The sequence below is a fragment of the Leishmania mexicana genome, chromosome 27 (genome assembly GCF_000234665.1).
Source record: "Leishmania mexicana MHOM/GT/2001/U1103 complete genome, chromosome 27".
Lineage (NCBI taxonomy): Eukaryota > Euglenozoa > Kinetoplastea > Trypanosomatida > Trypanosomatidae > Leishmania > Leishmania mexicana.
In genome coordinates, this window is record NC_018331.1 from 183,390 (window position 1) to 211,100 (window position 27,711).

The following is a 27,711-nucleotide window of genomic DNA, read 5'->3' on the forward strand; positions in this document are numbered from 1 at the left end:
GTGGACCTTTGGACAATGGCGTCTTCACGGCTCCATTTAATTCCGTGTGCAATGCCGCGCCCCCTCCCCTCTCCATCTCCCCCCCCCTCTCTATCATCGGCGCATTCTCGTGAGTCAGGAGGCATTGGATGGCTCTCTCGTTTTTCCGCGGCCAGCCCTCTTTTTTTTCGCCGTTGTCCACCGTTACGTTCTTTTCTGTTGCCGTGTGCGTGTTTCATTTTTTCCCTTGTGTGCATATCACTGTAGACCCGTCTTTGTTTTTCTCTTTCGCCGCCGTGGGTGTGTCTGTGGGGGGAGGGGAGGGAGAACAGAGCCACCGTGTCAAAATTGTTTTTTCGATCTCGCTGCGGGCAGCCCCGGCGCGACTCTGCGGACCCCTCCAGCTCATTTCTTCACCACTCGATGCTGAGATGCTCACCACAACTGATGTCGCCGCCTTCGCCAATTTTTTTTTCGTATGTGCCGTACTTCATTGGCCAGTGCGTGGCGCATGCGACGCCTCTGGTTTACGTCAGTCTGTGGAGGGGATGGGCATTCTCATTCTTCTCTCGGGCCGGTGTGGATGTTTAGGTTGTTGGTCGCAACGCTCTAGACGGTTTCCTGCCCTCTCCTCCTCCTCCCCACCCTCCCACCTGTTTACTATCATCTTTTTTTTTCCTTTTATTGCGCATTATGCATTTCCGTTGTGCTCTCTCTATATATGTATACTGTGTGACTGTGTGTGCATGTCTCCGCGTCTCTCCACCCCTCTCGCCCTCTTCTCATCTCTACATCCTCCCCGTCTGTCTTTTCACTGTTGGCCCTGGCGTGCTTGTCCTCCGTTCCGTTCCTTCTCCATTTTCTTATACATCACGAAACCTTTACGTTTTCTGGCCCCTCTTCTTTTTCAAGCCCCCTTCCCCCTCTCCCAGAGCCATTCTTCTATCTTCTCTCTCGCCATCTTGACGCGCATGCGTTCTCGGCACCTCCGTCGAGGATGGGGGTGACGGGGACGTACTGGAACGCGTCCGCCTCCTTGAACTGCAGTAGTGGTGGCAGATAGTAGTCCGCGTTGATGTCATGTTCTTAATGCGCAACGTAGTAGCGTGTTTTTGTCGAGGGAGTGGCGGAGAGGGTGAGGTGGTTGGGCGACCAGCATACAAGACACAGGGGAAAGAAAAGAGAGACGTGTGTTGCCAAGTTGCTGCGAAGTGTTGTTTTTCTCTCGTCTGTATCTCTTCTCTTCCGCCCTTTCCTGACCTCCCTCGAACCCCCGACTCCGCCGTCTGCATCCGCGTGCGCGCGCGTCTGCGTCTTGTGGTGTCCCTCACTTCACCTTTCTCTTGTTGTTGCCGCTTCATTGTTTTTTTCGTTTTTTTTCTTGTGTTCTCTTCGTCATCGTTTCCATCCATCACGGAGGCTTTTGTTAGTGAGGACTAGCGAAAAAAAAAGAAACACAGGCGATGCGCTACCCGACGTGCGCCTCTACTTGGTGTAACGGCGTGCCACTGTGTACGTGTGTATGTGTGCCGTATATCAAAGTGGGATGGAGAGCGCGCAGGCTTCCAAAGCACGAGCTGTTTATGTCCTTCACCCGAACCTTCTCTACAGAGGCTGCCGCAATGACAAGCACGACGCACCCAGAGCTGTATACAGATACACTACAGGTCGACGCGGAAGAGACCTCGTGTCGCGGGATGATATCGTGGCGCTGAAGGGCAAGTTGTAGAGAGAGGAACGCCGTGGGGTTGCCAGCAGCCAACTGGAAAGGACGCTGCTCTTTTCAGATATGCGGTATCCCTTCTTCCTCCCTGGTCACTCTCTCTCTTACCTGCCTCTCATCGATGGTATCTTGCTGATGCGCACAGTGCGGGGTCGCGTGCTTTTTTCCTTTGCCGTGTGCCCCTCCCCTTTTCTAGCCTCGCTTGTTGCTTGCTAGGCGCTGACGGATGCACCGTATAGTGTGCGCGGACGCGTGTGAGAGGATGCGCATGAGTCGGCCAGGTGTTTGACAATCCGATTGGATGGCGTCGCCCCTCCTCTTTTCGTGAGCGAGCCCGTCTGGGCGTGAATGCAAGTAGCGTGTGATGCTGTGTCTGTCTGCGCTGGGAGGTGTCGAAGTGTGGAAGGAAAGGCGTGGGGAGGTCTCGCTCCAACTCAGATGGGCGCACGCGCGCACGCAGTTGTGCCCGTGGCTTTGTTTGTATTTTTTCTTTTCTTTTTTTTATATCTATTGTTGTCTTTCCTCTGCAATGTTCTCCGTTTTGTTTCGCCTTTATGCGTGTGCTGCCCTCTCTGCAGTGTCTTTCTCAGGGAGCTCTCATGCGCACGGGGAGCTCTTGCGCGCGTTGTGTGTCGGTCGATGTCTCTGCGTGATGGAATCGCATCACGGGTTACCGGATGGCGGCCACCAGAGGTCTGTTCTCTCTGTGTGTGTGTGCTTCCCCTTTTTTCCCCTGTTGGGTTCTCCTGTGTTGGTCCTGCTCCCACGTTGGTGGGCTCATCCCTGCCCTGCCCTGCCCCCCCTTCCTCTGGATGTCTTTCCGCTTTTTTTTCGTGTTCATGTATCTCATCTCTTTACCTCTTCTCCCTCTCTTTTATTTGTTGTTGTTGTTGTGTGTTCCTGTGCTCGTGTGTTTAGTTGCGCATCCTCTCGCCGTGTGTGTGTGCTCGTGTGCGTTGGCCGGCTCTCTGTCTTCCCGCGTGTGCCACCACATTGCTGCTCTCTTCGAAAACGCCATTGCCTTGTCGTTTGGCGTCCATGATGAGTAGCCGACAACACACAAAAAAACGAGTGTCACCTATTCTCTCGTGTCGGTGTTGCGTGCACGAGGCGAGAATGGATGCACACACGCTGCCTGCCCGGCCTCATCTCTTGTGCGAATTTTCGTCTCTCCCTCTGTATCGCATGACGTATTCCTTGGCGTGGCGTCACAACGGATTCGATGCGTGTGGCAAGTTGTATTGCATGCCTGTGCATGCTCACGCGCATACGCTCCCTCTCTCGCGCTTCGACAGTGCTGGAGTCAATCCCGTCTCGTCCCATTCCCGTGCGCTGCCATTGCTTCACTACTTTTTCTTTGCGGGGAACATAGAAGGAGCAGTCGTGGACGGCGCGCGATGCACGAGATCCCTTACACTGCGGGATACCCCGTAGTGAGCGGGCGAGGAGAGTGCCAGGAGCGGGGAAGTTGAGGCAGCGCCTTGCACGGAGTTGGGTGCGAAGGGCCACGTTGTGTCAGTGGCGCGCTGAATGTTTTCTTGTATATTGCGTTTTTTTTTTTTTGCAGCATCCAAGCGCAAGTGCAAGAGGGAGTCGACATCGGAGAGCGGAGCGGGCGAGTACGAATAGGCGCGGCTCCCTCCATCCCTCTCGTGTAGGAAAAGAGTCTCGACAGTCCATCGAGGCGGAGAGTGAGCCCATCGTGTGGGAGAGAAGGCCGGAGAGGCAGGGGAGGGTCGAGGCTCCGAGATGGTGATGGAACACACCGAGAAGTAGCGGCGCCGACGTAAGAACAGCTCTGGAAGGGAGGAAGACGTCACGATGGGCCGACGTGCCTGGTCCATCTGGTACACGAGAGAATATACGGGGGGACGGAGGAGGGAGGGAGGGGCAAAGAAAAAGGGGGTGTTTTGGCGTGCTGGAGAACTCTGCCTCGTCTTGTTCACCGCCCCCCCCCCCCTAATGGGGGGGGGGGGCGGGAGAGATGCGTCACAGCAGACAGGAAGATGCGGAGCAGCCGCGTACGCAAAACCGCCACAAGCGAAAAACAACAACAAAAGGAGAAAGCCCAAGGAGCGCATGACGCGTGTGTCGCCTCGTTTCCTCGAAAAATACCGCAAAAGGAAAGGGCCGACAAAAGAAAAATTTGAATTCGACTCATGTTTACAAGAGAAGAGCAAAGCCCGAGGCACGAGAGGGAGACGAGAAGGTGACGTGCCGTCCGAGATGTGCAGGGAAGAAAAGACACGAACAGACAACAAGGTGCTTGACAGAAGACGTGCCGTTGCCCCTTGCGATTTGCCGTGTACGTGTCCTTCTCATTCGTTCATCCTCTGTCTTATTATTTTTGTTTGCTTCCTCGATGACATGCTCGCGCTTTGGACGGCGTCGTGGGCAATTCGCTCGAGTGCGCGTGGTTTTGTGTAGTTTCCGTTCTCGCTGTCCGCGAGGTGTGCTGGGCCACGGACGGGGCGATCAAGAGCGTGGGTGGCCTTCGTACACTGGACAAGTCGTGCACACATGAACGCCTATACGCACGCTATCACTCACCGCGCAGACATTTACACGCTGAAACACTTTCTTTTCTTCTCCGTTTTCGTGTGCTACCACTTTCGAACTATGTCAACAAACCCTGAAAAAAAAATGCAAGAAAAACGTATGCAGGCAAGAAAGGCGCCGTCGCGGTTAGATGCGAGCGAGCGCAAGATGGCCTATGATTTGCGGCACTTCGCGGCGTTTTGCTCGCCGTCTTTGGTGCTTCGTTCGGACACCATGACAAACGTCCACGCCTGCACCCTCACCCATGAGGTCGTATGCGAAAGACGCGAGGTTTGGACATGGCGGTGGTGAAGTGGAGCAAGGCACCGTTGACGCCGCGGTTTCCCTCTCTGCAACTGATCTTGGTCACTGCCGTGGGCATATCTCAACCCCTCTTCGCTACGCATTCATGTCTGCGTATATGAGCACAGGCATACATGTGTTTACGCGTGTGTGCTACGCCTCACGTCGTCTCGTTCCTCACCTCTCCTGCCTCAACATATATATATACATACATATATATATATATACATACATATACATATATATATATATATATATATGTATATTCGCTGCTTCCCATCCAACACCCCTATTTCTGCGGGCTATCCTTCTCTACACGCACACGTACGGTCTCCACTCTGTCTCTCGGCTCTGGAGAGGTTTATGTGAAGTATAGCCATCTACTCCCACCACGCAGACGAACACGCACATACGAACGAGAGAGAAGAAACTTACGCGCGCACACAGACACACACACACACACACACACACACACACACACACGCACACACATTCGAAACCCCACTTCGCCTCCCATCGTACTTTTCCTACTCTTCGACTCACAGCTATTCTCCTTTGCATTACTAACACTCTCTCGCACACGTGTAGGGGAGTAAGAGCGAGTTCGTGTGGTTTCTCGAGGAGGCGACGCGTCGGGACACTGAGCCGAATTTCCAAAGAAAGGCGCAAAGAAATAACCAAGCGCACGCTCGAGTGGAGAGGCGCATTGCAAGAGCTTCTGCTCTTCTTCCTTGGCGTTCTGTTGGCGTCTGTTAATCTTGTTGGGCGTGCACTTCTCATTTCCAAGTGCGGAAGGCAGCTTCCCTTCGACCCCCCTCCCAGTTCCATACCTTGTTCGACCCCCTCCTGACTTCCCTCCACTGCCGTCCCTCTCCTCTCGTGCTCCGTGCGTGTCTTTATTTTGCTCTCCCAACACCATCTCTAGCCTCTTTCTATTCCGAGTTCGCTGTGTGTCTGTGTGTGTGTGTGTGTGTCGTTGCGCTCCTGCTTTGCATCTTTCAGTTCTAAACCCTCGCACCCCCTCACACCACCACCATCACCACTGCCACTGCCACGCCCCTTTCTTCTCATTCCCTCAACCCTCTGGGTGGCGGACTCCTTTTTTTCGCCTCTCGGCTTCATCCTTTTTTTTTGTTGTTGTGTGTCATGCGTGGGGGCACTCGTTTTGTATTGAAGCGACGAGTACACACGCGCGCATCATCTGGAAGCGAACCGCGCTTTTTTCATTGATGCTACACATTTGTTTTTTTTTTTGTATTGGCAACCACTTATTTTGATTTGTATATTCGTTCTGCGTTCTCCGTGCCACACGCGTACAGGCATCCGCTGCCCTGTCGCTTCGGAGTGCACAATCGGTGACCAACAGAGGGCCATTGTTGGCGGGGGCTGGGTGCGTAGCACCTATTTCGGCCTTTCTCACTTGAGCATTGCATGTGTTGAGTTTGCTCGAGGATTAGACAAAAGCGCATCACAGTCCCGCCCATCTTCCCACACACACTCGCCTTGTACATAGCCTTTTTCTTCACCTTTGCTAGTGTTCTGTAGCCAGTCTCAGTTTTTCTTTTTCTCTTTGCTGTGTTTTGTGTTGTGTCACACCGAGACTTTTCAGTGCTCATCTTTCTCACCTCTCCTTCACCCCCGCTTCCTGTCGCACTGTATTATTATTATTTCGTGTGTGGTGTGTTTGCGGGCGTGGCTTTGTATTCCCCCCCCCTTGGAACGACTCTGTGTCTGTTGTATGCTCCCGTCAGTTGTTTCCGCCCGCATCTCCCTCTCTTCTGTTTTGGTTGCACGTAAGCTGCCATTTTTTCTCCGTTTGTGCTGTGGCTTGGTTTAAGCTGCTGACCGGATCACATCTTCGTCCCTCGACAAGTTCTCCCTCTCCGTTGACGTGTCGATCGCGCTCCTCGCCATTCCCCTTCACTTTGGTTGCTGACTGGGTGCACATATATATTCTTTCCTCTCTTGCTCACATCACGTGTGGTTTCGTGCGTGTCTCTCGACATATATATAGACAACGTTCTTCTGGGTGCTATAGCGCTCTTGCAGCCTGGAGCGTAACGTCGCCCGCAAGAAAAAGAAAAAAAAAACATCGACGACCTCAGAAGATCTGAAACAACATCAGTGAAGGGAGGAAGGCCCCCCTCGTCCTCGCGTATTTCTTCTCGATCATCATGTCGTCACCTTTTACGGAGGTACCGGACAGCAAAACGCTCTTCAAGGACACTGAGTTTATCGAAAGTAATCAAGATGTGGCAGATCAGTGGGTGTCCATTCGAGACCTGTATCCGAGCGGCGTGAACCAGCCGCTGCTGCCGGAAGCATTCTCGCGCGAGCAGTTCGGCCAGGGCAACCACTATGAATGCTTCATGATATCGGCACTTGCAACGCTGATCCGCTTCCCGGATGTAATCCGCAACTGCTTTGTGACGAAGAAGGTGCGCCAGGATGGTCGCTACACGTTCCAGTTCTTCCGCGGACAGGAGTGGGTGAGGGTCGAGATCGACGACACCATTCCTTTAGAGGATGATGCAGTTCTGTACGCGCAGTCCCCGACCGAGCACTGGTGGCCGCTGCTGCTGGAGAAGGCGTACGCGAAGTTCTACACCGCCTACGACCACCTCGAGGGCTGCACCCTTTTAGAGACATTCCACGACCTGACAGGCAACCCGGTGCTGAACATCCCCATGGACGCCAAGCTGGCCAAGGCGGCCGGCGTCAATACCAAAGATGGACCGTACTGGCTGTCGATGGGTGAAGGCCTGCTGCGCGGCGACTACGTTTTGTCTGCCCTTACGAAGCATTCGGAACTGGAAAGTATCGGGATGCAGTCGGAGCAGCAATACGCTATTCTAGGTATCTTCTCCCTTACTGGAGCTTCGGCGTTAGACGACATTGTTATTCATCTGCACAACCCCTTTGAAGACGATGAGTACGAGTACAGCGGTCCATTAAACAAGAAGGATAGTAAGTGGCCGGCGAAGCTGCGGCAGCAATACCCCGTAGACGACCGCTATTCTATCTTTATTCCGCTGAAGCTGCTTCTGAAATCCCTGAACTCCATCCAGTACTGCCTTATGCGCACTGTAGAGGCTGTGTCGCAAACATACCGCGCTGCATGGAAAGGTGAGTCGGCTGGCGGCAATCCGACGAGTGTGTTGTGGCGCAAGAACCCATTCTTCCTGGTGCGAAACAGTGGCCCAACGGACATCAAGATCGTCACGATGGTACAGCAGGAAGACCATCGCCGTTTCTCCGACCCGGATAGTGACGCAACTTACGTTCAGTGTGGCGTTGTCGTGACTCGGTTCACCTACCAGCATCCGATCCCGACCTTTTACGTCACCGGAAACAGCCACAAGACAACCTTCAAGGGCCTCTTCCTCAACTCGCGCGAGGTGGCGAACATAATTATGATCCCAGCGCACTCCATGTGCTACCTCGTCCCCTCCTGCATGCACAAGGGCGCTGAGGCTAGTTTTCAGTTATCGCTGTACCACTTCAAGGATCAAGATTATTCGCAGCTCTCAGTAGAGCAGCTGGCCATCCCCGGCATGAACTGGGCCAGCCCCGCAACGAAAGACATCGAGCTGTGCCACAAGAAAAAGGACCGTGTTGACTTTTACGTTGATGAAGGGACAGATATCCACATCCTCGTGCACCAAACAAAGCCCTACGTGAGCAAGTCCGGTGGCGACGCCATGACGGAGGACTACATGGGCATGTACCTCTACGACGACACGGACCGCAAGATAGCCGGCGTGCACGCTGCCACGAACTTCCGCGAGATCAGCATCATCCACCGCCTCCCCCGCAGCGGTCGCTATGCCATCTCCATCACGTGCCCGCGTGCGAAGGGCGAGGTGCCGGCGTACATCACCATCGTTGGCTCGCACGCCTCGAACGTACGCATCGTCGACCCACCAGAGGATGCCACGATGTTCGACGATGAGGACATCATCGACGAAGGCGATGAGGCCGCCCTCGTGGAGAACCCGATCGACTACGTCCCCGTCGTATTCGATGTGGCGCACCACGGCGAGCAGGCCGAAAGCGATTCCCCGTTCGAGGACAAGCGCTTCTACGTGGACAACCGTGGCGCCACGAGCGAGCCGTGGGTGCACATTGGCGACCTTTACCCCGAAGGCAAGGCGAAACCGCTGCTGCCGGACGAGCTGAGTCGCGACCAGTTCGGACAGGGCGACCACTACGACTGCAGTACGCTGACGGCGTTCGCGGCACTGCTGGAACGCCACCCCGACGTGATCCGCAACTGCTTCATCTCGAAGAAGCCGCGCAAGGACGGCCGCTACACGTTCCAGTTCCACCGCTACGGGCAGTGGATCAAGGTGGAGATCGACGACCGCATTCCGATGGTGAAGGGCGACACGGTGTTCTGCCGCTCGCCGACGCACCACTGGTGGCCGCTGCTGCTGGAGAAGGCGTACGCGAAGTTCTACACGCTTTACCAAAACCTCGAGGATATTTCGCAGGGCGAGGTCTTCCACGACTATACAGGTCGGCCGTGTGTCTCTGTCTCGACTGACCCGGCGGCGGCGAAGGTGAACATGTCCTACTTCGACGACGTCCCCTACTGGAAGGAGCTGGCTAGCAAGTTGCCGGACTTGTGCACGACTGCGCTGGCGAGCGGCAAAGATGCGGAGCAGTACGGTTTGCTGACGGGACGGTATTACGCCCTACTGGATATTGTACCGATCAGAGACGGGCAGCGGGTTTGTGACATGCTTGTGAAGATGTACAACCCGTATGAAGACTCGCCGTACAAGGGCCCCATGAACGCCAAAGACGGAGCGTGGACTAGAGAGCCACTGAGCAGGTTTCGACCCCGGAAGGATAGCCACGCTTTCTACATCCCTGCCAACAACTTTGTTACAGGCTTTTCGGGGATGCAGATGGGCTACGTTGATGGTCTTGCCGAGCCTCCTCGGTACTTCAACAGTGAGTGGGGCCCGAACACGAATGGTGGGGACACGTCCCTCGTATCGTGGCGCCAGAACCCCATGTTCATTTTTTCAAACCCGACGAAAGACATTGTGCAGCTTGTGGGCATGCTTCATCAGCCGGATCGGCGACACTTGCGGCACACCATGCCAAACCATGAGCTGGCTTATCCCATGAAAGGACTTTCTGTCGCCCAGGCAAACCCCAGCGCTGCAGGCATCTCGACGCACCTGGTCACCCTCGATAATCACCGTCTTATTCACTGCGAGACGCCGGTGCCGGTGCGCGAGGTGGCCAACGTGCTGACGATTCCGCCACAGTCGCTGTGCTACGTCGCTGGACACTGCAGCAACCGCGCTATCAGCAAATTTATTCTCTCCTATTGGTTCATGCGGGCGGACGATGGCGAGAAGCTGCGCATTGAACGCTACCGCCCGACGGTGGCGCAGCACCAGCCGGCCATCGCGCACGTCGATCTCCGCAACCAAGCAAACGCGCGGGTCGACTTTTTGGTCGACACGCCGACGGACGTGCACGCGGTACTTGGGCAGGAGAAGGCGTTTGATTCTCCTCAGGGTGGTAACGTGATCGCCGAAGACTACGTTGGTGTCTACTTGTGCGATCTGCAGAACAATCGCATCAAGGGACTTCCGTCCGCCGTGAACTACCGCGAGGTGAGTCTCGTGACGCACCTCACGAAACCAGGTCACTATGCCTTCCTCATTACCTGCCCCCGGGGTAGCGGTGATGTGCCGTGCAAGATGGAGATCTGTGCGGTTGAGGGGGCACACGTGCGCATCACAGAGACGCCGCAGGATGCTGCCGCTCTGGGCGCGATGGACATGGCCTTCCTCGAGTCGCACCCAGAGAGTATTCCACTATCGGAGTTACCCATTGACAGGGATATCCAGTTCCAGGACGACTTGGCCGCACTCGAGCGCCTCCTCAACGACCCGTCTGCGAACACGGAGGAGATTCAACGCCTCCAGAATTGCCTGAACAAGCGGGCGCATGAGTTGGCAAAGGCAAAACTGGCCAGTGAGCGGCCGATCTACCTGGCAGGCCACGACCTCCATTCACTAAACCCGCTGCTGGACGATGACCAGGTGTACATGGATGCGGAACGTGAGCGGTACTACCTCAAACAGGATCTGCGCAATCATTACAAGTTGTCTGCACAGGAGGCTAAGCTGCGCAGCATCGCCGACAACATCGCGGACGAGCTTCTTCACATCGACCTCTCTTTCATCGATACGCGGCCTGAGGGAATCCCACGCGACGCGATTCCGATGATCTCCGACGAGGCATTCGCCGGGATGATGACGGACCTGCTGCGTCTACGACGTCGTCCGGAGTCGAATGCGTCCGCCATTCGCGACGTTGAATATCGCCTCGTGAAAAGAGCGACGGAAATGGCTCGATCTATGCACGAAGCCGAGCGCACCTACCTCGATCGAGAACCGGAGTTTGTCCCTCTGGACTTGTTGCCGCTGAACACAGACGAACGCTTCTGCGCCGAAGAGGACGAACTCAGGCAGCTGCTCCGCTCATCCACCACTTCCCAAGCGACTGTCACCGCATTGCAAGCGAAGATAAACAAACACGCTCATGAACTGGCGCAGCAGCTGAAGGATGGGGAGCGTGGCAAGGTTCTGGCCGACTCGTACGAGGGCATACCGACGTCGGAGCTGCCGCTCGACACGGATGCCGCTTTCCACGAGATGGAGGTGGAGCGGCTGCGCCGACTGCGCACCGGCACCGATGCGGATGCGGAGGCTGCGCGTCTGGGGGACGAGATGCGGAAGCGCGCGCGTGATCTGGCTGTGTCGATGAAGGCGAGCGAGCGAGCGATGCTGCGGAGCATGGAGACGCCGCTGACGGCGGGGCAGGTGGACGCGCTGCTGGACAGCGACACGGAGACTGCTGACATGGAGCGAAGGCTGCGCGAGCTGAGAAAGAGGCCGGACAAGAACGCCTCGGCGATCAAGTCGCTGGAGAAGGAGGTGCAGAAACGTGCGCAGGGGCTCGCTGACGGGCATCTTGCCGAGGAGCGTTCCAAGTATTTGGCGGCAGAGTACGGAGGCCGTGCGATGGGGACGCTTCCTCTTGACGGCGACGCCGCGTACCGTGACGCGGAGGCAGCGCGCATGAAAATGCTCGAGTCTGGCCACGCAGACCCCGCTGCGCTGCAGCGGCTGATCGACACGATGGGGGAGCGTGCGGCGGGCATTGCCCACGGCATGAACGTCGCCGACCGTGCCAAGTACCTGCCAAAGGCTCTGCGCGGTGTGCCTCTGCGGGCGCTGCCGCTGGACGATGACGCGGAGTTTCGGCGCTTGGAGCACGCACGTGCGCGTGCGGCGTGCACGCCTGGCCACAAGGCCGAGGTCACAGCTCTGGAGGCGCAGCTCCTTGCCCGCGCGGATGCGTTGGCGCGAGCCCGACTTGAGGGTGACCGCGCGTATCTTGCGCCGGAGCCGGCGGGGGTTCCTCTAGAGCTGGTGCCGCTGGACGAGGATGCCGAGTTCTGCGCGAAGGAGGCGCAGCGCGCGGAGCTGAAAGAGAATGGGAAGACCGACCGGACCGGCATAGCGCTCAAGGAGACGGAGCTGAACGCGCGTGCCGTAGTGGTTGCGCAGCAGCTGAAGGATGGGGAGCGTGGCAAGGTTCTGGCCGACTCGTACGAGGGCATACCGACGTCGGAGCTGCCGCTCGACACGGATGCCGCTTTCCACGAGATGGAGTTGCAGCGGTTGAGACTGAAGGTGACGGACTCTCAGCTCAGTGGGACAGTTAAGGGTAGCGTTGATTTCGCGCTAAATCGGCGGGCAGCTGAGTTGGCGCGCTGCCTTCGCGTTGCGGATCTCTCCTCCGTTGATGACGTTCCTCTTGGTCTTGCGAAGGAGGTGCTGGATTTGCACAACGACGCGATTGGGGCAGCACTCATCAATGACTTGCGGCTGCTCCGCAAGAATCCTTCGGGCAGCGCTGTCATTCTCCGCGAGAAGGAGTCGGCGTTGAATAACCGCGCTTTCGAGGTGGCGCGAAGGCTGCTGGCAGGCGATCGGACGAAGTACCTCGACCCCAGGCCGCGCAGCATTCTGCTGGAGCATATTCCGCTTGACGAGGACGTTGTGTTCCACGCTTTGGAGGTGGAACGAAGCATGATAAAGGTCACCGACCCGGTTAACTGCGGCGCTGCTGTACGCAAGGCGGAGAGCATGCTGAAGGACCGCGCATGCCAGCTGGCGGAGTTGGTGATGAAGGACGATCTTTCCCACTTTCCCCCACTCTACAATGGCATCTGCACAAAGGATCTGAAGCCGCACTCCGATCGCCTCTTCAGCGAGGCAGCCGAGAAGCGTCGCGCCTGCGTGCGCGACGGGACCGTCACATCTACGGAGAATATTGAGCAAATCATGGATGACCGTCTGAACGAGCTTGCGCGGGAGCTTAAGGAAGGTGAGCTGTACTTTATTGACCCCAACCCAGAGGGGGTGCCGCTATCACAGCTGCCGCTGAGCACCGACGAGGCCTTCAATGACTTGCGGCATCGGCGACAGGAGCTCAAGGAGAGCGATCCAATGGAAAACCGGAAGGCTATTGCTGGTCTAGAGGACGAGATGAACAGCAGGGCGGCGGAGCTTGCTCGCAGTGTGCTGAGCAGAGACTTTGACGACGTGGACAAGCTTCCATTGGGTATTCCGCTGGACCTGTTGAAGCCGCGCCAAGATACTGAGGTGGTGCGGCTAATCGACGAGCTGCGGCAGTCGAAGCGTTTGCCACAGCTGAAGCATAATGTCGCGGAACTGCAGGCAAACTTGAACAAGCGTGTCCACGAGCTTGCAACGGCGGCGCTGGAGGAAGGGCGCGACACATACCTTGACCTCCACCCTGAAGGTGTTCCGCGTGAGATACTGCCGCTGAGTACTGACGCGGTGTTCCAAAAGGAGGTGCAGCGGACAATTCTGCGTCTGAAGGACCCCGTCAAGCACGCTGGTGCCATAGCGAATCTGGAGAGCGAGCTCAAGGCTTGCGTGAAAGAGTTGGCACTCGCGCAGAAGGAGGAGGACCTGCGCGGTCTGGATCAGCACCCGCACGACCTGCCGTTGGCACTCCTGCAGCCGCACCAGGATGCCGAGCTCGGGAAGACGATAGATGAGCTGCGCTGGCTAAAAGCGTCGGAAGGCGATAGGCAAATTGCGATAAAGGAGGTGCAGTCTCGCATGAACGACCGTTGCTACGCGATGGCAGACGGTGTCATGAAGGAGGACCGCGGTTACCTGCATCCGAAACCGGAGAAGGTGCCACTTGGGCGCCTGCCGCTCGACACGGATGCCGCCTTCCACGTTCTTGAGGCGGAGCGGGCAAAGCTGAAGCTGACAGACCCCAGGAAGAATGAGCACCAAATCGCCGACTTGGAAGATCAGCTGAACACCCGCGCAGCGGAGCTGGCCAGGGCTGTGAAGATGGAAGATCTCAAGTCGCTGGCGCAGACACCGTGCGGCATCCCGTTGGAGCTGCTGAACCTGCATGAGGACCCCACGCTTAGTGCGTTGATTGCGGAGAAGGAGCAGCTGCCCGAGGGCCACAGCGCAGATTCGGTCGCCAGGCTGCTCCGCGCGATGAACCAATGCGCGATGATAGCAGCCACCAAGCTTCTCCGTGGCGACCGCGGTTACCTCGATCAGGACCCGGAGGGCCTGCCTCTTGCGCATCTGCCTCTTGACACCGACGCGGCCTTCTATGAGATGGAGGTGGAGCGGGCAGTTCTGAAGGCGCGTGATCCTGTCAAGAACTCTTCCGCCATAAAGGGCCTCGAGGTCCAACTGAACAAGCGTGCGCACGATCTGGCGAATGTGGCACTCGCGATGGATCGTGGCTACCTCAACCCACAGCCGGAAGGTGTGTCGATCGAGGAGCTGCCACTCTTCACGGACAGCAAGTTCCACTCGATGGAGGTGGAGCGGGCGAAGTTGAAGGTGTCCGGCGCGGATGGGAACGCGGAGCGTATGCAGGAGCTGGAGGGCCGCCTCAACAAACGCGCGGCGAGTCTGGCGAGGAAGCAACTCGAGGAGGACCTGAACGGGCTGGACCAGGAGCCTGAAGGGTACCCGCTCAACTTACTGCGGCCTCACAACGACGCGGTCTTTGCTGCGGAGGTGGTGTCGCTGCGTCGGGTCAAGAAGGAGCCGCTGGTAAGTGCGGCTAAGGTGCGCGACGCGCAAGAGGCGCTTAATGTGCGCGCGCACGGGCTGGCCAGGGAGCGCATTGCGGTGGATCGCGCTCGGCTGGACCAGGAACCGGAGAACGTGCCGCTGTCACTGCTGACGCTTGAGGAAGACGCGCTGTTTGTGGCGATGGAAAAGGAGCTCCGATTACTAAAGGCTTCTGACAAGCAGAGCCCGAGGGCAATCGCCGAGGCGGAGGGGCGGATGAACGACCGCGTGCACGTGATGGCTGCCAAGGTGAAGGCGGAGGGCCGCGACTTTCTTCGAAGCAAGTCGTCCGATATTCCGAAGGAGCTCCTGGCCCTCGACGCGGACAAGACCTTTGTGGCCAAGGAGAAGGAACTTTGGAAGCAGAAACTGCAGCCAAATGCCCCTCACTCCTCCAGCGCCGCCGCCGACTTGCGACGCGAGCTGCAGGCGCGGGCCGACGAGGTGGGTGTCGCGCAGCTGAAGGGTGACCGTGACAAGTACCTCGACATGAATCCCGAAGGTGTGGACCTGTGCGACATCCCGCTCGACACCGACCATGTTTTCCACGGAATGGAGGTCGAACGGGCAATCCTGCTGGCCCAAGACGCGACCGGCAGAGGTTCTGCAGTGGAGGAACTGGAGAAGAAGCTGAATGGGCGCGCCCACGAGTTGGCGCATGAAATTGTCGTGGGCGATCGCGGCTACTTGCCGGAAGAGATGCACGGCATCCCTTTGGAGGAGCTACCCCTGGATACGGACAGGAGGTTCATGAAGCTGGAGCGGCAGCGCCGTGCGCACAAGCGCTCACCTGACATGAAGAAGGAAGTGGCGGCTGATGAGGAGGAGCTACGCAATCACGCGCTGAAGTTGGCGGACGAGGTGATTGCGATGGATGTGGAGCCCATCAAGGCGTTCTACCGCGGCATCGCGAAGGAGGAGCTCAACCTGCACGCTGACTCGGCGTTTCGCGAGCTCGCGAAGAAGCGCCGCCGGCAACGTGGTAAGGGGCGTGTCGAGGCGGCGGAGATGGCCGTCATCGAGGACGAGATGGACCGCCGCGCCTGTGAGATTGCCGATGACTTGATCAACGCCGAGCGTGCCTTCCTCGACCCCCAGCCGGAGGGCATGTACATAAATGAGGTTCCGCTCGATGACGACCCGACATTCCAGAAGCTGGAACAGGAGTACCGCCGGCGCCGCAGGGACCCACGTTCGGCGAATCAGAATGAAGATGTGCTTCGCGAGCTCACCAAGGCGATGAACCGGCGCTCCCACACCCTCGCACGGGCCGCCTTTGCGAAGACCCGCGGCTTCATGGAGCAGGAACAGGAGGGCATCCCGTTGGCTGAGCTCGGTCTGGACGAGGATCCAGAGTTCAAGGAGGCGGAAATCGCGCGGTACCGCATGAACCACAGCGCCTATCCCAACGCGGCCACGGTGGCCGAGATGGAATTGCGCATGAACGAAAGAGCGAAGGAGCTTGCGTGTGCAACACTGGCTGCCGACCGCGTCTTTATGGACCCCATGCCGGAGGGCGTGCTGCTGGAGGAGCTGCCGCTGGACTCGGATAAGGAGTTCGGCGACCTCGCAAGAGAGCGGCGCCGTCGCAAGAAAATGCTGAAGGGAGGCATGGGTGAGGCAGAAGTCAGGGCTATCGAGGAGAAGATGAACGCTCGTTCGCACGAGCTGGCCAAGGAATTCCTCGAGGCGGAGCGGGCCTTTCTGTCACGCGAGCCGGAAGGTGTGCCGCTGACGGATTTGCCCCTCAACGCCGACTCACTGTTCCGCACTATGGAGGACGAGCGACTGCAGTTAAAACGCGAGCCTCTCAGCAACACCGCGATGATAGCGGCGAAGGAGACGGATTTGGAGGATAGGGCACACGTGATTGCCAAGGATCTGCTTCGCAAGGAGCGCGCGCTTCTCGATCAGGAGCCGCTTGGCGTTCCGCTGGAGGAGCTGCCTCTGAATCACGACGAGATCCTCAACCCTATCGAACGTAAGCGCCGAGCACTGAGGGCGCATCCGAAACGCAATCATGAGGCCATTCGTGCCTGCGAAGAGCAGATGGCGGACCGCGTTGGGCAGATCGCGGAGGATTTTGTAAAGATGGAGCGGGCGTTTCTGGATCAGAGTCCGGAGGGGGTCCCGCTGCGCTACCTACCCCTCAACACAGATCGCGAGTTCCATGAGAGGGAGCTGCAGCGCCGTAAGCTGCTCCAGCGCCACGATAAGAGCCGCAGCGAGCTTGCCGACACGGAGCGGAAGATGAACGAGCGCGTGCACGTGCTCGCCAAGGATCTGGTCCTCAAGGGGCGCGCCTTCCTTCACTCGGAGCCGTGCGGCGTCCCTATCGCAGATGTTCCGTTAAACGAAGATGAGGGCTTCCGCAAGATGGAGGAGCAGCGCCGTGCCCTTAAAGAGGCGGGCCGCAGCGCCGCTTCCGTGAAGGCGATCGAGGAAAAGCTGAACAATCGCGCCGAGGAGCTGGCGCAAGGGCTCCTGGACGACGAGCGAGCCTTCATGGACTGCGCTCCGCTCGGTATTCCGCTGCAGGACCTGCGGCTCAACACGGACCGCCGAATGCGCGAAATTGAGCGGACGCGGCGGCACCTTCGTAAGTTCGACCCGGAAGGTGGTGCGGTCGATATCGCGGTGCTGGAGTCGGGCATGAACACTCGCGCGTATGAGTTGGCCGATCAGCTGCTGAGCAGCGACCGGGAATACCTGCAACCGGAGCAGTGTGGCGTGCCGCTAGCGGATCTCCCGTTGAACACGGATTGCATCTTCCACGAAAAGGAATTGGCACGCTTCCGTGCGAAGAAAAAAGGTCAGACAGACCTGTCGCAGATGGAGGATGAGCTGAACAAGCGCGCCATGGAGCTTGGGGCGGAGTTCATTCAGACGGAGCGCGCGTACCTTGACCAGGAGCCGGAGGGCATTCTACTTGAACGGCTGCCGTTGGATACGGACCCAATCTTTCACAACATTGAGCTGGAGCGGCGGCGTCTGAAGCGCAGCGGCGAGAACCCGTCCCAGGTGCTGGAGCTGGAGCATCTGCTGAACCGCCGCGCGCACGAGCTGGCGATGGAGCTTCGAGGGTGGCAGGACTCGGAATTCCATGCGGCCAATGAACACGTGGCGGAGCAGTGGGTGCGTGTGTGCGATCTGTACCCGGAGGGTCGCTACGAGGCCTTCGTGCCGGAAGCCCTGGCGCCGGATGACGTCGTGTCCGCGCCGCAGGACATGAGCTACCTTGTCCCGTTCATTGCCGCTCTGTCGCGGCTCCCGGTGCTGCTGCGGCGTCTCATAGTTACGCAGGAGGTCCCAGTCAACGCACCTTACACGTTCATCTTCTTCGATCCCCACGGCAACCCCGTTTACATTGATGTCGACGACCGCGTGCCGTGCAACGACAAGCGGGAGCCGAAGTTCGCGCAGTCGCCGTACCACCTATGGTACCCGCTGTTGCTGGAGAAGGCGTACGCCAAGTTTGTCGGCGGCTACGACCAGCTTGTCAACTGCACCTCTCTGGAGACGCTGCGTGACCTGACGGGCCGCCCAGTGACGCACACCCCTTTCAAACGGAACCTGGCGGAGGCTGTCAACCCCGACAACTATACGTCCGTGGACTTCTGGCTAGGCGTGAAAGAGAGCATGGCGCGCGGCGACGTTGTCGTATGCTCGTCGAACACTGCGGTACCGAATGGCATTCACCCCTGCTGCAGCTACGCGCTCGTCGACGTGGTCATCACACTGGAGGGCTCCACGAACTTGTCCGACATTGTCATCAAGCTAGAAAACTCGTACCGCAACGATGAGCCGGTCTACACCGGTCCACTTTGCCACACGGACGTGAAGTGGAGCCTGGCGCTGCAGCACGTGTGCCAGTACGACGTGGAGAAGGACGACGTGCTCTACCTACCCCTGCAGACGTTTCTGCGCAACTTCTCGAGCATGCAGACGTGCCACATCAACTGCGGTGACCGGCTTACGGCGACGGGCACGTGGAACCGCCGCACGAGCGGCGGTAACGCCAACTTCACGAGCTTCCGCAACAACCCCATCTTCATTCTTCAGAACAGCAGCTCTCGTCCGGCGACCGTCCTAGCAGAACTCCGCCACGAGGCGCCACAGTTCGTCGATCCTGATGGACGCACCCACTACCCGCAGTCGGGTATTGTTCTCATGGAGCCGAAGTCCTCGACAGCCCCGCTGACGCCCTTGATGACAAACAGCACGGCTAGCTTCCTGCATAAGAGCATCATGCTCGACTCGCGTGAGCTGTGTAGCGTGATGGAGGTGCCAGCGCACAGCACGTGCCTTTTCATTCCCTACACAGCCAAGATAGGCCACTACGGCACCTTTCACGTGTCCGTCTACCCAGGATCGGCGAAGGTCGCGCTCACTCCGCTTAACTACTGCGGACTCTCGCGAGAGCCGAAGAGCACCGCTGTCACGCTGACACCCGGCGCAGAGAGTCAGCGAGTGGACTTCACGATCAGCAGCGCTTGCGATGTGCATGTGCTGCTGCGCCAGGAGAAGATGACAGACCGACTGGCCGCGATTACGGGTGATGCTATTGCCGAAGACGACGTGATGATGGTGGCGTTCAGCGACCAGGCGATGAGGCTCACCTCCTCCGGCGATCCAACAAACGCGCGCGAGCACTCGCTTGTGTTCAGGGCGGAGAAACCGGGCTACTACTCGCTTCTCCTTGCATCGCCTAATCAACCTGTCTCTGGCAACAACCCGTGCACTGTGAGCATCTTCACCCCGAAGCGGGTGATGGTAAGGTTTGTAGCGCCTCCTGCCGGGGCACGGCAGCTGCAACACACCAGCTTCCCGAACTTGCCACAAAAGCTCACTGCGGCCTCGGGTGGTAGCAGCCCGCGTCGACTGGGAAAGGCCTCCGCCGTGTATCAGTCGAAGCACCGGCAGCACGCTGAGAGGCTGCCGCCACTGCGCAAAAACGGCGCCCGTCCCATGAGTCACGGTCCTGTCTCGAGCGGCGACAGGATTTCTTGCACTTTTTAAGGTGCTCGATGCGCAGCAACGCGTGCAATGTGCGTTGTGGTGGGTCACGAGCGAGACAGGTACACACATGGGGGAGAGGAGGAGGGAGACGGAGCGGACAGCGGTCTTCGATGGCTGCGTCCTCTTCTTGTTTGTGTTTGACGTCTCTCACGAGTACCTTGCCCCGTTCTTGCGAAGATCCCTCCTCTCTCTCATGTTCGTTCCCCACTTCCCACGCGTTGCCGGACGATGTTTTCGTTGCACGTCGCGTGTCTGCTATGGTGGCCTGCTCTGTTGAAGGACGAACCTCTTTATGCGGACCACTCCGCGTTGCGTGACGCTCTGCAGGGTGCCCTCTTTCTTTCCCTGTGAATCCGTGTAGGCGCATGCGTGGAAGTGCCTCGGCTGTCTCCTGTCTTGTGTTCATGTTTCTAGGCGTTGTTGTCGTGTTGGTTGTTCTTCCCGATCCCCGCGCCGCGCTTTCTCGTCTACAATCGCCCCTTTCCACTCATCAATCTACACCTTTTTTTCTCCGTGTCAGGGGACCGTTTCGCCTGTCCCGACGCTGTGTCTGTGTCTGTGTCTGTGTGTGGGTGTGTGCGTGTGTGAACTTCCCGTTCTCTTGGAGCATGTTCTTTCTTGGTCTTCTTGTTTGGCATCTTCTTTGCTTCTCCTATTGTTCCCGTCGTTTTCGCTCTTGTCTACCGCAGCCATCGCCGACTGCGCGTGCCTGCTGACGTGGTGGGTAGATGCTTTCTTCTATGGACGTCGTCTGTCTTCGACGCCGTTTTTATGTTCTACTTTATTTTGTTTTTGTTGGGGGCATACGGACACATGGCAATTCGCTGCCGGCGTTGTGGACTCTTTGCTTTCCTTCTGTGATGGTTGCCCCTCCCCACTGGCACCATCACTCACTCCCCCACTAGGGTCTATGTAAGCGCTCTTGTGCTCCTGATACGTCATCCGTAGCACGCGCGAGTATCTGATGTACGAAGTATTTGTGTTTCTACACGGTCTACTTGTCTCGCCTTTGCGAGAACAACCTACCAAAAAAAAAGAAAAGGCAAACCAATTCGCCTCACCTGAAGGGAAGTGCAGTGGGCTTTTAATACTCTGCCACCACCACTCCTTGCACACCCCCTCCCTCAATCTCTCCACCCTCACACCTTTCTTGGAGAGAACGCGAGTGATCGCGGGCCTTGCTGATGCAGTCGTCGTGTAGAGCAAGTGGGAGCGAGCCAGCGAGAGCGGACATGGAAGCCCTGGCGGCAAACAGTATTGCTCGCGGACAAGTAGCTGGTTGGGTAAGTATGTTGTACGCCTCTCTGCACGTGGCAGCACCACTCAGCGACCATGCTAGTCTTCCTCGGCAACCATAACAATATTGGTGTACTCTTTTCTCCCCTTCTACCACCTTTTCCTCCTCTGCCTCACACCCCTCTCCGTATGCTGTCTGGTCACGCTTGCTGTCACGCGTTACTTGGCGCATGCACCCACAGGAATCCTGTTCCACACACACACACACACACACAGAGAAGGACCACGGCGTACGCGCGGAAACGCAAGCACTGCCGCACACTTCATCGTGTGCACTATAGTCGTCTCTTCACCTGCCTTTCCGCTTTTATTCATAGAAGTGGGAGCGTCGCTGTCGGGCGCATCCGCGCACCCAACAACATCTTCAACCGGAGGCACTCCACATCTGCTCCCCTCATCAGTCTTTCTCTCTCACGTGGCCCAGAGGTTTTGCCACCCTTTTTGAGGGTCCCCTCTCGCGCATCAGCCAGCAACACGGACTGGATCTTTTCTGTTCCTTTTCGTTTTTGTACGGTGTGCTTCCTCATTACCTCACGCCTCTTCTCTCGACCTCGCCTCCCTCCCGAGACACGCACGCCATCACACCCGACGCCATAGCCATCGGCACACCGGCACACACGTGCAAACGCGAGGGTCTTTGCTTTTGCCTTCTGTGCGTCTATCCATCATGCAGCGACAGGTTGCGGACTCGGAGGTGACGGCGGCGGCCTACACCTTCCGGCAGCCGCCGCAAGGCTTTCAGGAGCCCACGTACCGTGACCCGTCCAGCGGTCGCAATGCAAGCCGATACATGGACAGCGGCTCGAAGCGGTATGGAAACATTATGTATGACCGTCGAGTCTACCGCGGCAACACGTACGCTAGCCCGATCATGTCAATCGCCGCGCGAGCTGAGATGGAGAAGCGCGAGATGATCGACACACAGCGGCGCAAGCAAGCATCGCTGCGCGCCGCCTCCATCAAGCGTCGCAAGCAGTTGGAGGCGGCCCGGCGACATATGGCAACCCCCGACCCGGGCGAAGGCCGGTACAACACACAAATACAAACCGACGAGTACTTGGAGGAGCTAACGGACAAGGTGGATCAGCAGGTACAGGAGACACAGACGGACCCGCTCATGGACCGACCAGTGACGCCAAAGTACGTCCCAATCAAGTCCGGCCGCGATGCGGAGACGCAAATCCACGAGGGGGATTTGTTTCGCTTCGACGAGGCCGTGGAACCAATCCTCGAGGTACTCGTGGGCAAGACGTTGGAGCAGGCGATGCTCGAGGTGATGCAGGAGGAGGAACTGGAGCTGCTGCGCCAGCAGCAAATCGAGTTCGAGCAGCGCCGCAAGGAGGAGCTGCTAGAGACCCAGAAGCTCGAGGCGGAGGAGCGCCGCAAGTTTGAAGAAAAGGAGCGCCGCAAGAAGCAGGAGATGGAGCGCATCCAGCGTGAGAAAGAGACCCGTGAGAAGCTGCAGGCAAGGCAGTTCGCCAAGACGTACATGAGCAACATGGAGAACCGTGTCTTTTCGCGACTGCAGGATGAAGGGTGGTTTGCAGACCGCGTGCTGAACGAGGTGGAGCTGGACTTCTTCCCGTGGCTGATGGCCGAGGTCGACAAGGAGCTGGCCAAGAAGTCAAAAGCCCGCGCGCTTGTCGACGAGCTTATTCGGGAGGTAGTTCGGCTTAACGCCTCCCAGCTGGAAAAGAGTCGCGCAGCAGCAGCGGTAGTGGAGGAGGAGCCTTCGATGGCTTAGAAGGCTCTCGCCAATCTCTCTGCGCTTCTCTCTTCTCACACCGCACACGCGCACAGGGGTAGCCCTGGGGCCCTCCTTGTCACCCTTCTTTTGAAGTGCACTCCTCCATATCCGTGACTCTTGCCCTACGGATCTGTTGGCGACGGCGCCCCACTTCACCTGCGGCCACTGCTGCTGCTGCTGCAACTGCAGCAAGTCACGCCGTCTCTGTTCGTCTCCCCTGTCACGTCTTTCTTCTCGTAAACACCCCTTTTTTCTTTGCTTCGTGATCTACTTCTTTCATGTTTATAGGATGTACGAATTTGCCTGTGGGTGGTCTGGAGAGAGTTCCCTTGACTGCTGCACTCGTATGAGGCGCGCGCCTGGTCTCGGCGCGGACGTCAATCACCGTCGCACGTGTGTCGTGATCTCCCGCGCACGCGCGCAAAGGCGATCGAGAGGTGGTGGGCCTGAGTGACCGGCCCAACGCTTTCTTTTCTTCGCTCACGCGCGAGGAAGCGTCTGCCTTGCGGCGTGTTGATCTCACTCGGCCCATGGCTTTCTCCTTCGTCTCCCCGGGATGTACCGCGTGTCGAACACTCATCTTCCCGTGGTTAGACTTGCGATCATGCGTGTGCTGAAGAGGAATGAGCCCCACTGCCGCCGCGCCGCTTTCTCCCTGTGTTGTTGTTCTCGCTTCTTTCATAGTGTGCCGGTACACGCTCTTGCTACAGCGCCTCTCACTGCCTTCCTCTTGCGTACTGCTTTCCGTGCTTCCGTGTGCCTCTCCTCGTGTGCCGCCTGCAGCGTGCGCTCCTTCACGTCTGCGCTCAGACGTGTGTGACTGTGTCCTGCTAGGGTGGGTCTGGTCACTTCCAGAGGGTCTGTTGTGTGTGCCTCCCGCCTTTGTGCGTGCGATAGGCGAAGAACAACACCAAAAAAAAAACGAACATGACCATGCAGGAAACGGACGAACGGACGCGAAATATTCGCAGCAAGTCACGATCGACCCTCGAAGACCTATCTCTGTGTCTCTCTTGCTCTGTCCTTCCCTCCCCTGTCTCCTAGCAAGAAGCTTTCCTTGAGAGGCACGGTGTACTCGTGTGAGAGGGTTGCCGATGACTTTACACCATCAAGAACATCCGCAACGCTCGACATCTTCAGCACCTCCTTCCCTTGTCGAGTACTAGACATCCGCGTGCGTCTGTGGCTGTACGTGTGTCAACGAAGCTTTCGCCGTGTACTCTGGCGCGCCGTTGATCTTACTCGTATCGATTCGTGTCGTACTTTCGCCCTTCACGCACATTTATTTTAGACATGCAGTCTTCAACCGTCACAGCCGCGTTGCAGGATGCGTTGGAGAAGGGCGACATTGTCGAACTCGAGCAGGCCATCACGGCCGCCGAGGATGCAATCCACGTATCCGCCTACTCTCGAAAGACGCCATCTTCTCCTCTAGGCCGTCTGATCGCCCGGGCCAAGAACATGTATCTCGTCCACATGAATGCGTGCAAAGTCTATGTGGAGCCACTGCGAAAGGCGTGCAAGGAGCTGAGTGAGCGTGGCATCTTTGAAGCCCTCGTCAAGGCTCGTGGCGCACCGGATGAGGTGCAGCTGTGCATGTACACCGACCTGTGCAACGCGGAGTCTCTGCGGCGCGAAATCATCGAGGCGCAGAGATTAGCCGCGCGGCTACTGGACTCAACGAGCGCACAGGAGGTGGACGATTTTCTGACCGAGTGTTCGCCATTCCTCGAGGACCGCACTATCTTGGCCCTCGTTCAAAAGCGCGAGGACCTCATACGCGAGGCGCGCCGGCGCACGCTTGGGAGAGCGACGACAACACCGCTGCGCACCGGTGCCGCTAAATTCGTGTCGAATCCCCCCGGGCGTGAGCGGCACTACCGCGACCCGCTCGAGTGCGTCCGTCGCTTTGAACTGGAGGACGATTGCGTGTCGCCCGTCACTGGACGCCATAAACGGTTGGCGTACCGCAGCAGCAGCGGTGACGGCCCCACCAGCTACGGCGGATGCGCCGTTTCTAGTGAGTCCTCAGAGGGGGTCGCCAGCAGCTCGAGCAGCGCTCGTGCAGCGTACCCAGCGCTGTGCGATGCGCTGGAGAAGACTCGAGATAGTGCTCTCGAGCGCACCATCATGGAAGGGGCATCGCCGTGGATGCAAACAGTGTGTGCTCTGCGGCAGCAGGCCTACGAGGCGGCAGTGTACCAGGAGCACAGTACGCGCCGGCAGCTTGAGGACGCTGAGGAGGACGGACGCGCAGAGTTGTACCGCAGCGAGATGCTCTCTCGTGTTCTGCGCTGGACGGCGGCAGCTGAGGTTTTTTCTGCTCACCATGGCGAGAAAAAGGCCGCATTTAAAGGTGACAGCGAAGCCGGCCCGACGCCACAGAAGCCGGTAGCACCACTTGCAACAGTCTTCCCCGCGTCGTCGCTGGTGTTCCCGCCGTCCCTGTCTGCCACCAGGTCGAAAGCGGCGACAGTGTCGACAGCCGACATAGCGAACCAGCCGCTGACGCGGGTGCACATGACGAACTCGCTTTCAGCATACGCTTTTCGCTCCGGGTCGCGGACGCTTACCCCGACGCGTTACTCTCGCCCTGGGGCGGAGGCGACGGTGGAGGGGGCCGTTCTTGGCAGCGGCGTCCGTCAACGCGTTGCAGAGGAGCTGCACACGCCGCGTCTGTCCCGCGACACGCCGAACATCTCACCTATCAAGGATATGAGCACGACAAGCGGTGTGGCGTCTTGGTCCGAGCAGGATCCGCTGTATCACCGCGACAACACGAAGACTGAGTGGGGCGACGGGCTAGAACGCGGAACACCCCGTGGAAAGCTCTCCGGAGGCAGCGCTAGCGCGGCACCTGACATACTCGCCGGACCGTCGACAGCCACTGCCATGTTACCGTCGCTAGAGCTGCGTCGCGTCCAGGCACGACTTCGAGCGGTGCTGCAAGAGGAGGACATTCACCGCCGTGACATTGAAGGCACCGAAGACTTCGACCGCAGCGTGTTTCTGTTTCCGGTATCTGCTCGGATTGCCTTGCTTCGGCGCACAGAGACTCAACGGGTGCGCGCTTTTTGAGTTCCACCCCTCCCCACCCGTGTGAAGGAGCACAGAGCCATGTGTGTGTGCGTGTGGAGGATTCTGAGTGCATGCTGCTGCGGAGCTTTTGGAGTGTTTTATCAAACGCATCCCGCTCACGTCTCGTCGGGCTTGCGAATAGGGCGAACCTCACGAAACGAGGCGGAAGAAAAGAAAAAAAGCACTGAGGCAGATTCCACGCTCCCGTGCTACTGGCGGCCGGCAGATCTCTTTTCCTCCACGCTGCCGCGCGCCTGATGTTCATGTGTCGGTGCAGCATGTGCAAAACGGCAAAGCATGGACACATACAGGTCATGTCGAGAGGCAGACATGCGATGGTGAGGAACCAGTAAGTTCGGCGTTTGCTTTCTGTGGGTGCATCGTGATGTCGCCATGAGGGCGGCAGCCGGAGAAGGCGTGTTGGTTCGCGAGGGAGAGAGAGCAAGCACATGCGTGAGGCGTCGACGGGGACTGTAGTGCCCTCTCGCATTCGTCGCTCGTCCAATACACCATCCTTCACTCCTCGTCCACTGCTTTACGTCCTCTTGCCTCTCTTTTGCTTGGTATGTCCGCATGTTTCGCTTTTGACTCCCACGCTCACATGCGCTGCCTCACGCCGCATAACATGCGCCTACATGTGCGCATGTGCCTTTCCGTTTGCTTCAATCATACACACCCACACACATAAGCGGACGCGACACGGTCTGTGTCGGAGAGGAAACTATTCCACCACTCCTACCTCAGTACGGCGCCTGTGTCTCTCTCTCCCTGTCTCTGAGCACGAGCTACTGCAGCCCATTACTCCTCCCCCCCCACATACTTCCTGCACATATTTTGCATCCCTCTTTGGAGAGGTCATAAAAAGATGCAGTGCTGCACGATTACCCGCACATGTGTGCTGCTATGCTCGGCCGTTGCGCTGGCGCTCGCCGTGCTCGGTGTCTTTACACCGTTTTTTGAGATGCCGGCCAGCATCGGGAGGACCGTCCAGCTCCTGAATGCCACTGTCCAAAGCTCCACCTTCAACATCGAGACGGAGAAAGCGTCGCTGGAGCGTTTCGGCCTGCTGGTTAGTGGCCCGCCCGCGAACAGCAAGATGACGCTGTGGAAGCTCACGTATGCCTCATCAGGGGCCAAGGCCTCCATCAACTTGCGGGACGACTATTTTACCTGCTTCCAGGGAAACATGCTCATTCAGACTGCGGAGGGGATCGCTGTGGTTACGTGTGTCCTGGGTGTGGCAAACTTCATAATGTCGATCTTTCTGTTTCTGTTTTCTGCCGTCATCAAGTTCCCGCTGGTCGTATACTTTTTCTTTGCGGCGGCCGCTGCGGCGGTCACGTTTGGCCTCACCCTCAACCTCTACCTCCACGGGTGGTGCACGAACCTGCCGCTCAAGACGCAGGAGTGGAACTTGTGGTATGGCTTTGTGTTTTTTGTCATCTCGTGCGGCGCCTCCCTCATTGCTAGTGTCTTGACGGTCTTCTCTGATTGAGCAGTCCTCCGATGCGAAGGCTCTGTCCGTGCTCTCGGCCAGCGCGGGTATATGTGCGCGAGTGCATGTTCCTCTGTGTGTGTGTATATGCAAACCGATTCTCTTCCAACAGTGGCAGTTTTGTTGACTCTCCCCGTCTTGGTGGTGATTTCCCGTCCGTTTCCTCCCCTCCCCTCCCTCCCCCCGTATTCGCTTGTGTCACATCTCATCCGTTCATTCTTTGGTACTGCGCCCTCCTTCAATGGGGGGAGGGCCCGGCGACACACGCACACACAGGCAGCGAAGCGGGAGGATGCTGCTCGACATGTGTGCCTGTGTGTGTCTCTCTCTGTGTGTGTGTTTTGACGTCTGT

The 27,711-nt window shown here is 58.0% G+C and overlaps 4 protein-coding genes across 4 annotated transcripts; all 4 read left to right on the plus strand.

Annotated features, from left to right (window-relative positions):
- Positions 1-6,717: 6,717 nt before the first annotated feature.
- On the plus strand, positions 6,718-19,743 carry LMXM_27_0510 (putative calpain-like cysteine peptidase; the record flags this gene model as incomplete). The annotated part of the gene is made up of 1 exon (XM_003876575.1): positions 6,718-19,743. The coding sequence occupies one exon, from the start codon at positions 6,718-6,720 to the stop codon at positions 19,741-19,743; it is 13,026 nt and encodes a 4,341-aa protein (XP_003876624.1).
- Positions 19,744-21,706: 1,963 nt separating this feature from the next.
- On the plus strand, positions 21,707-22,783 carry LMXM_27_0520 (putative radial spoke protein 3; the record flags this gene model as incomplete). Its single annotated transcript, XM_003876576.1, has 1 exon — positions 21,707-22,783. The coding sequence occupies one exon, from the start codon at positions 21,707-21,709 to the stop codon at positions 22,781-22,783; it is 1,077 nt and encodes a 358-aa protein (XP_003876625.1).
- A 1,296-nt stretch (positions 22,784-24,079) lies between these two features.
- On the plus strand, positions 24,080-25,864 carry LMXM_27_0530 (conserved hypothetical protein; the record flags this gene model as incomplete). Its single annotated transcript, XM_003876577.1, has 1 exon — positions 24,080-25,864. The coding sequence occupies one exon, from the start codon at positions 24,080-24,082 to the stop codon at positions 25,862-25,864; it is 1,785 nt and encodes a 594-aa protein (XP_003876626.1).
- Positions 25,865-26,729: 865 nt separating this feature from the next.
- Positions 26,730-27,359, plus strand: LMXM_27_0540 (conserved hypothetical protein; the record flags this gene model as incomplete). The annotated part of the gene is made up of 1 exon (XM_003876578.1): positions 26,730-27,359. The coding sequence occupies one exon, from the start codon at positions 26,730-26,732 to the stop codon at positions 27,357-27,359; it is 630 nt and encodes a 209-aa protein (XP_003876627.1).
- Positions 27,360-27,711: the final 352 nt, after the last annotated feature.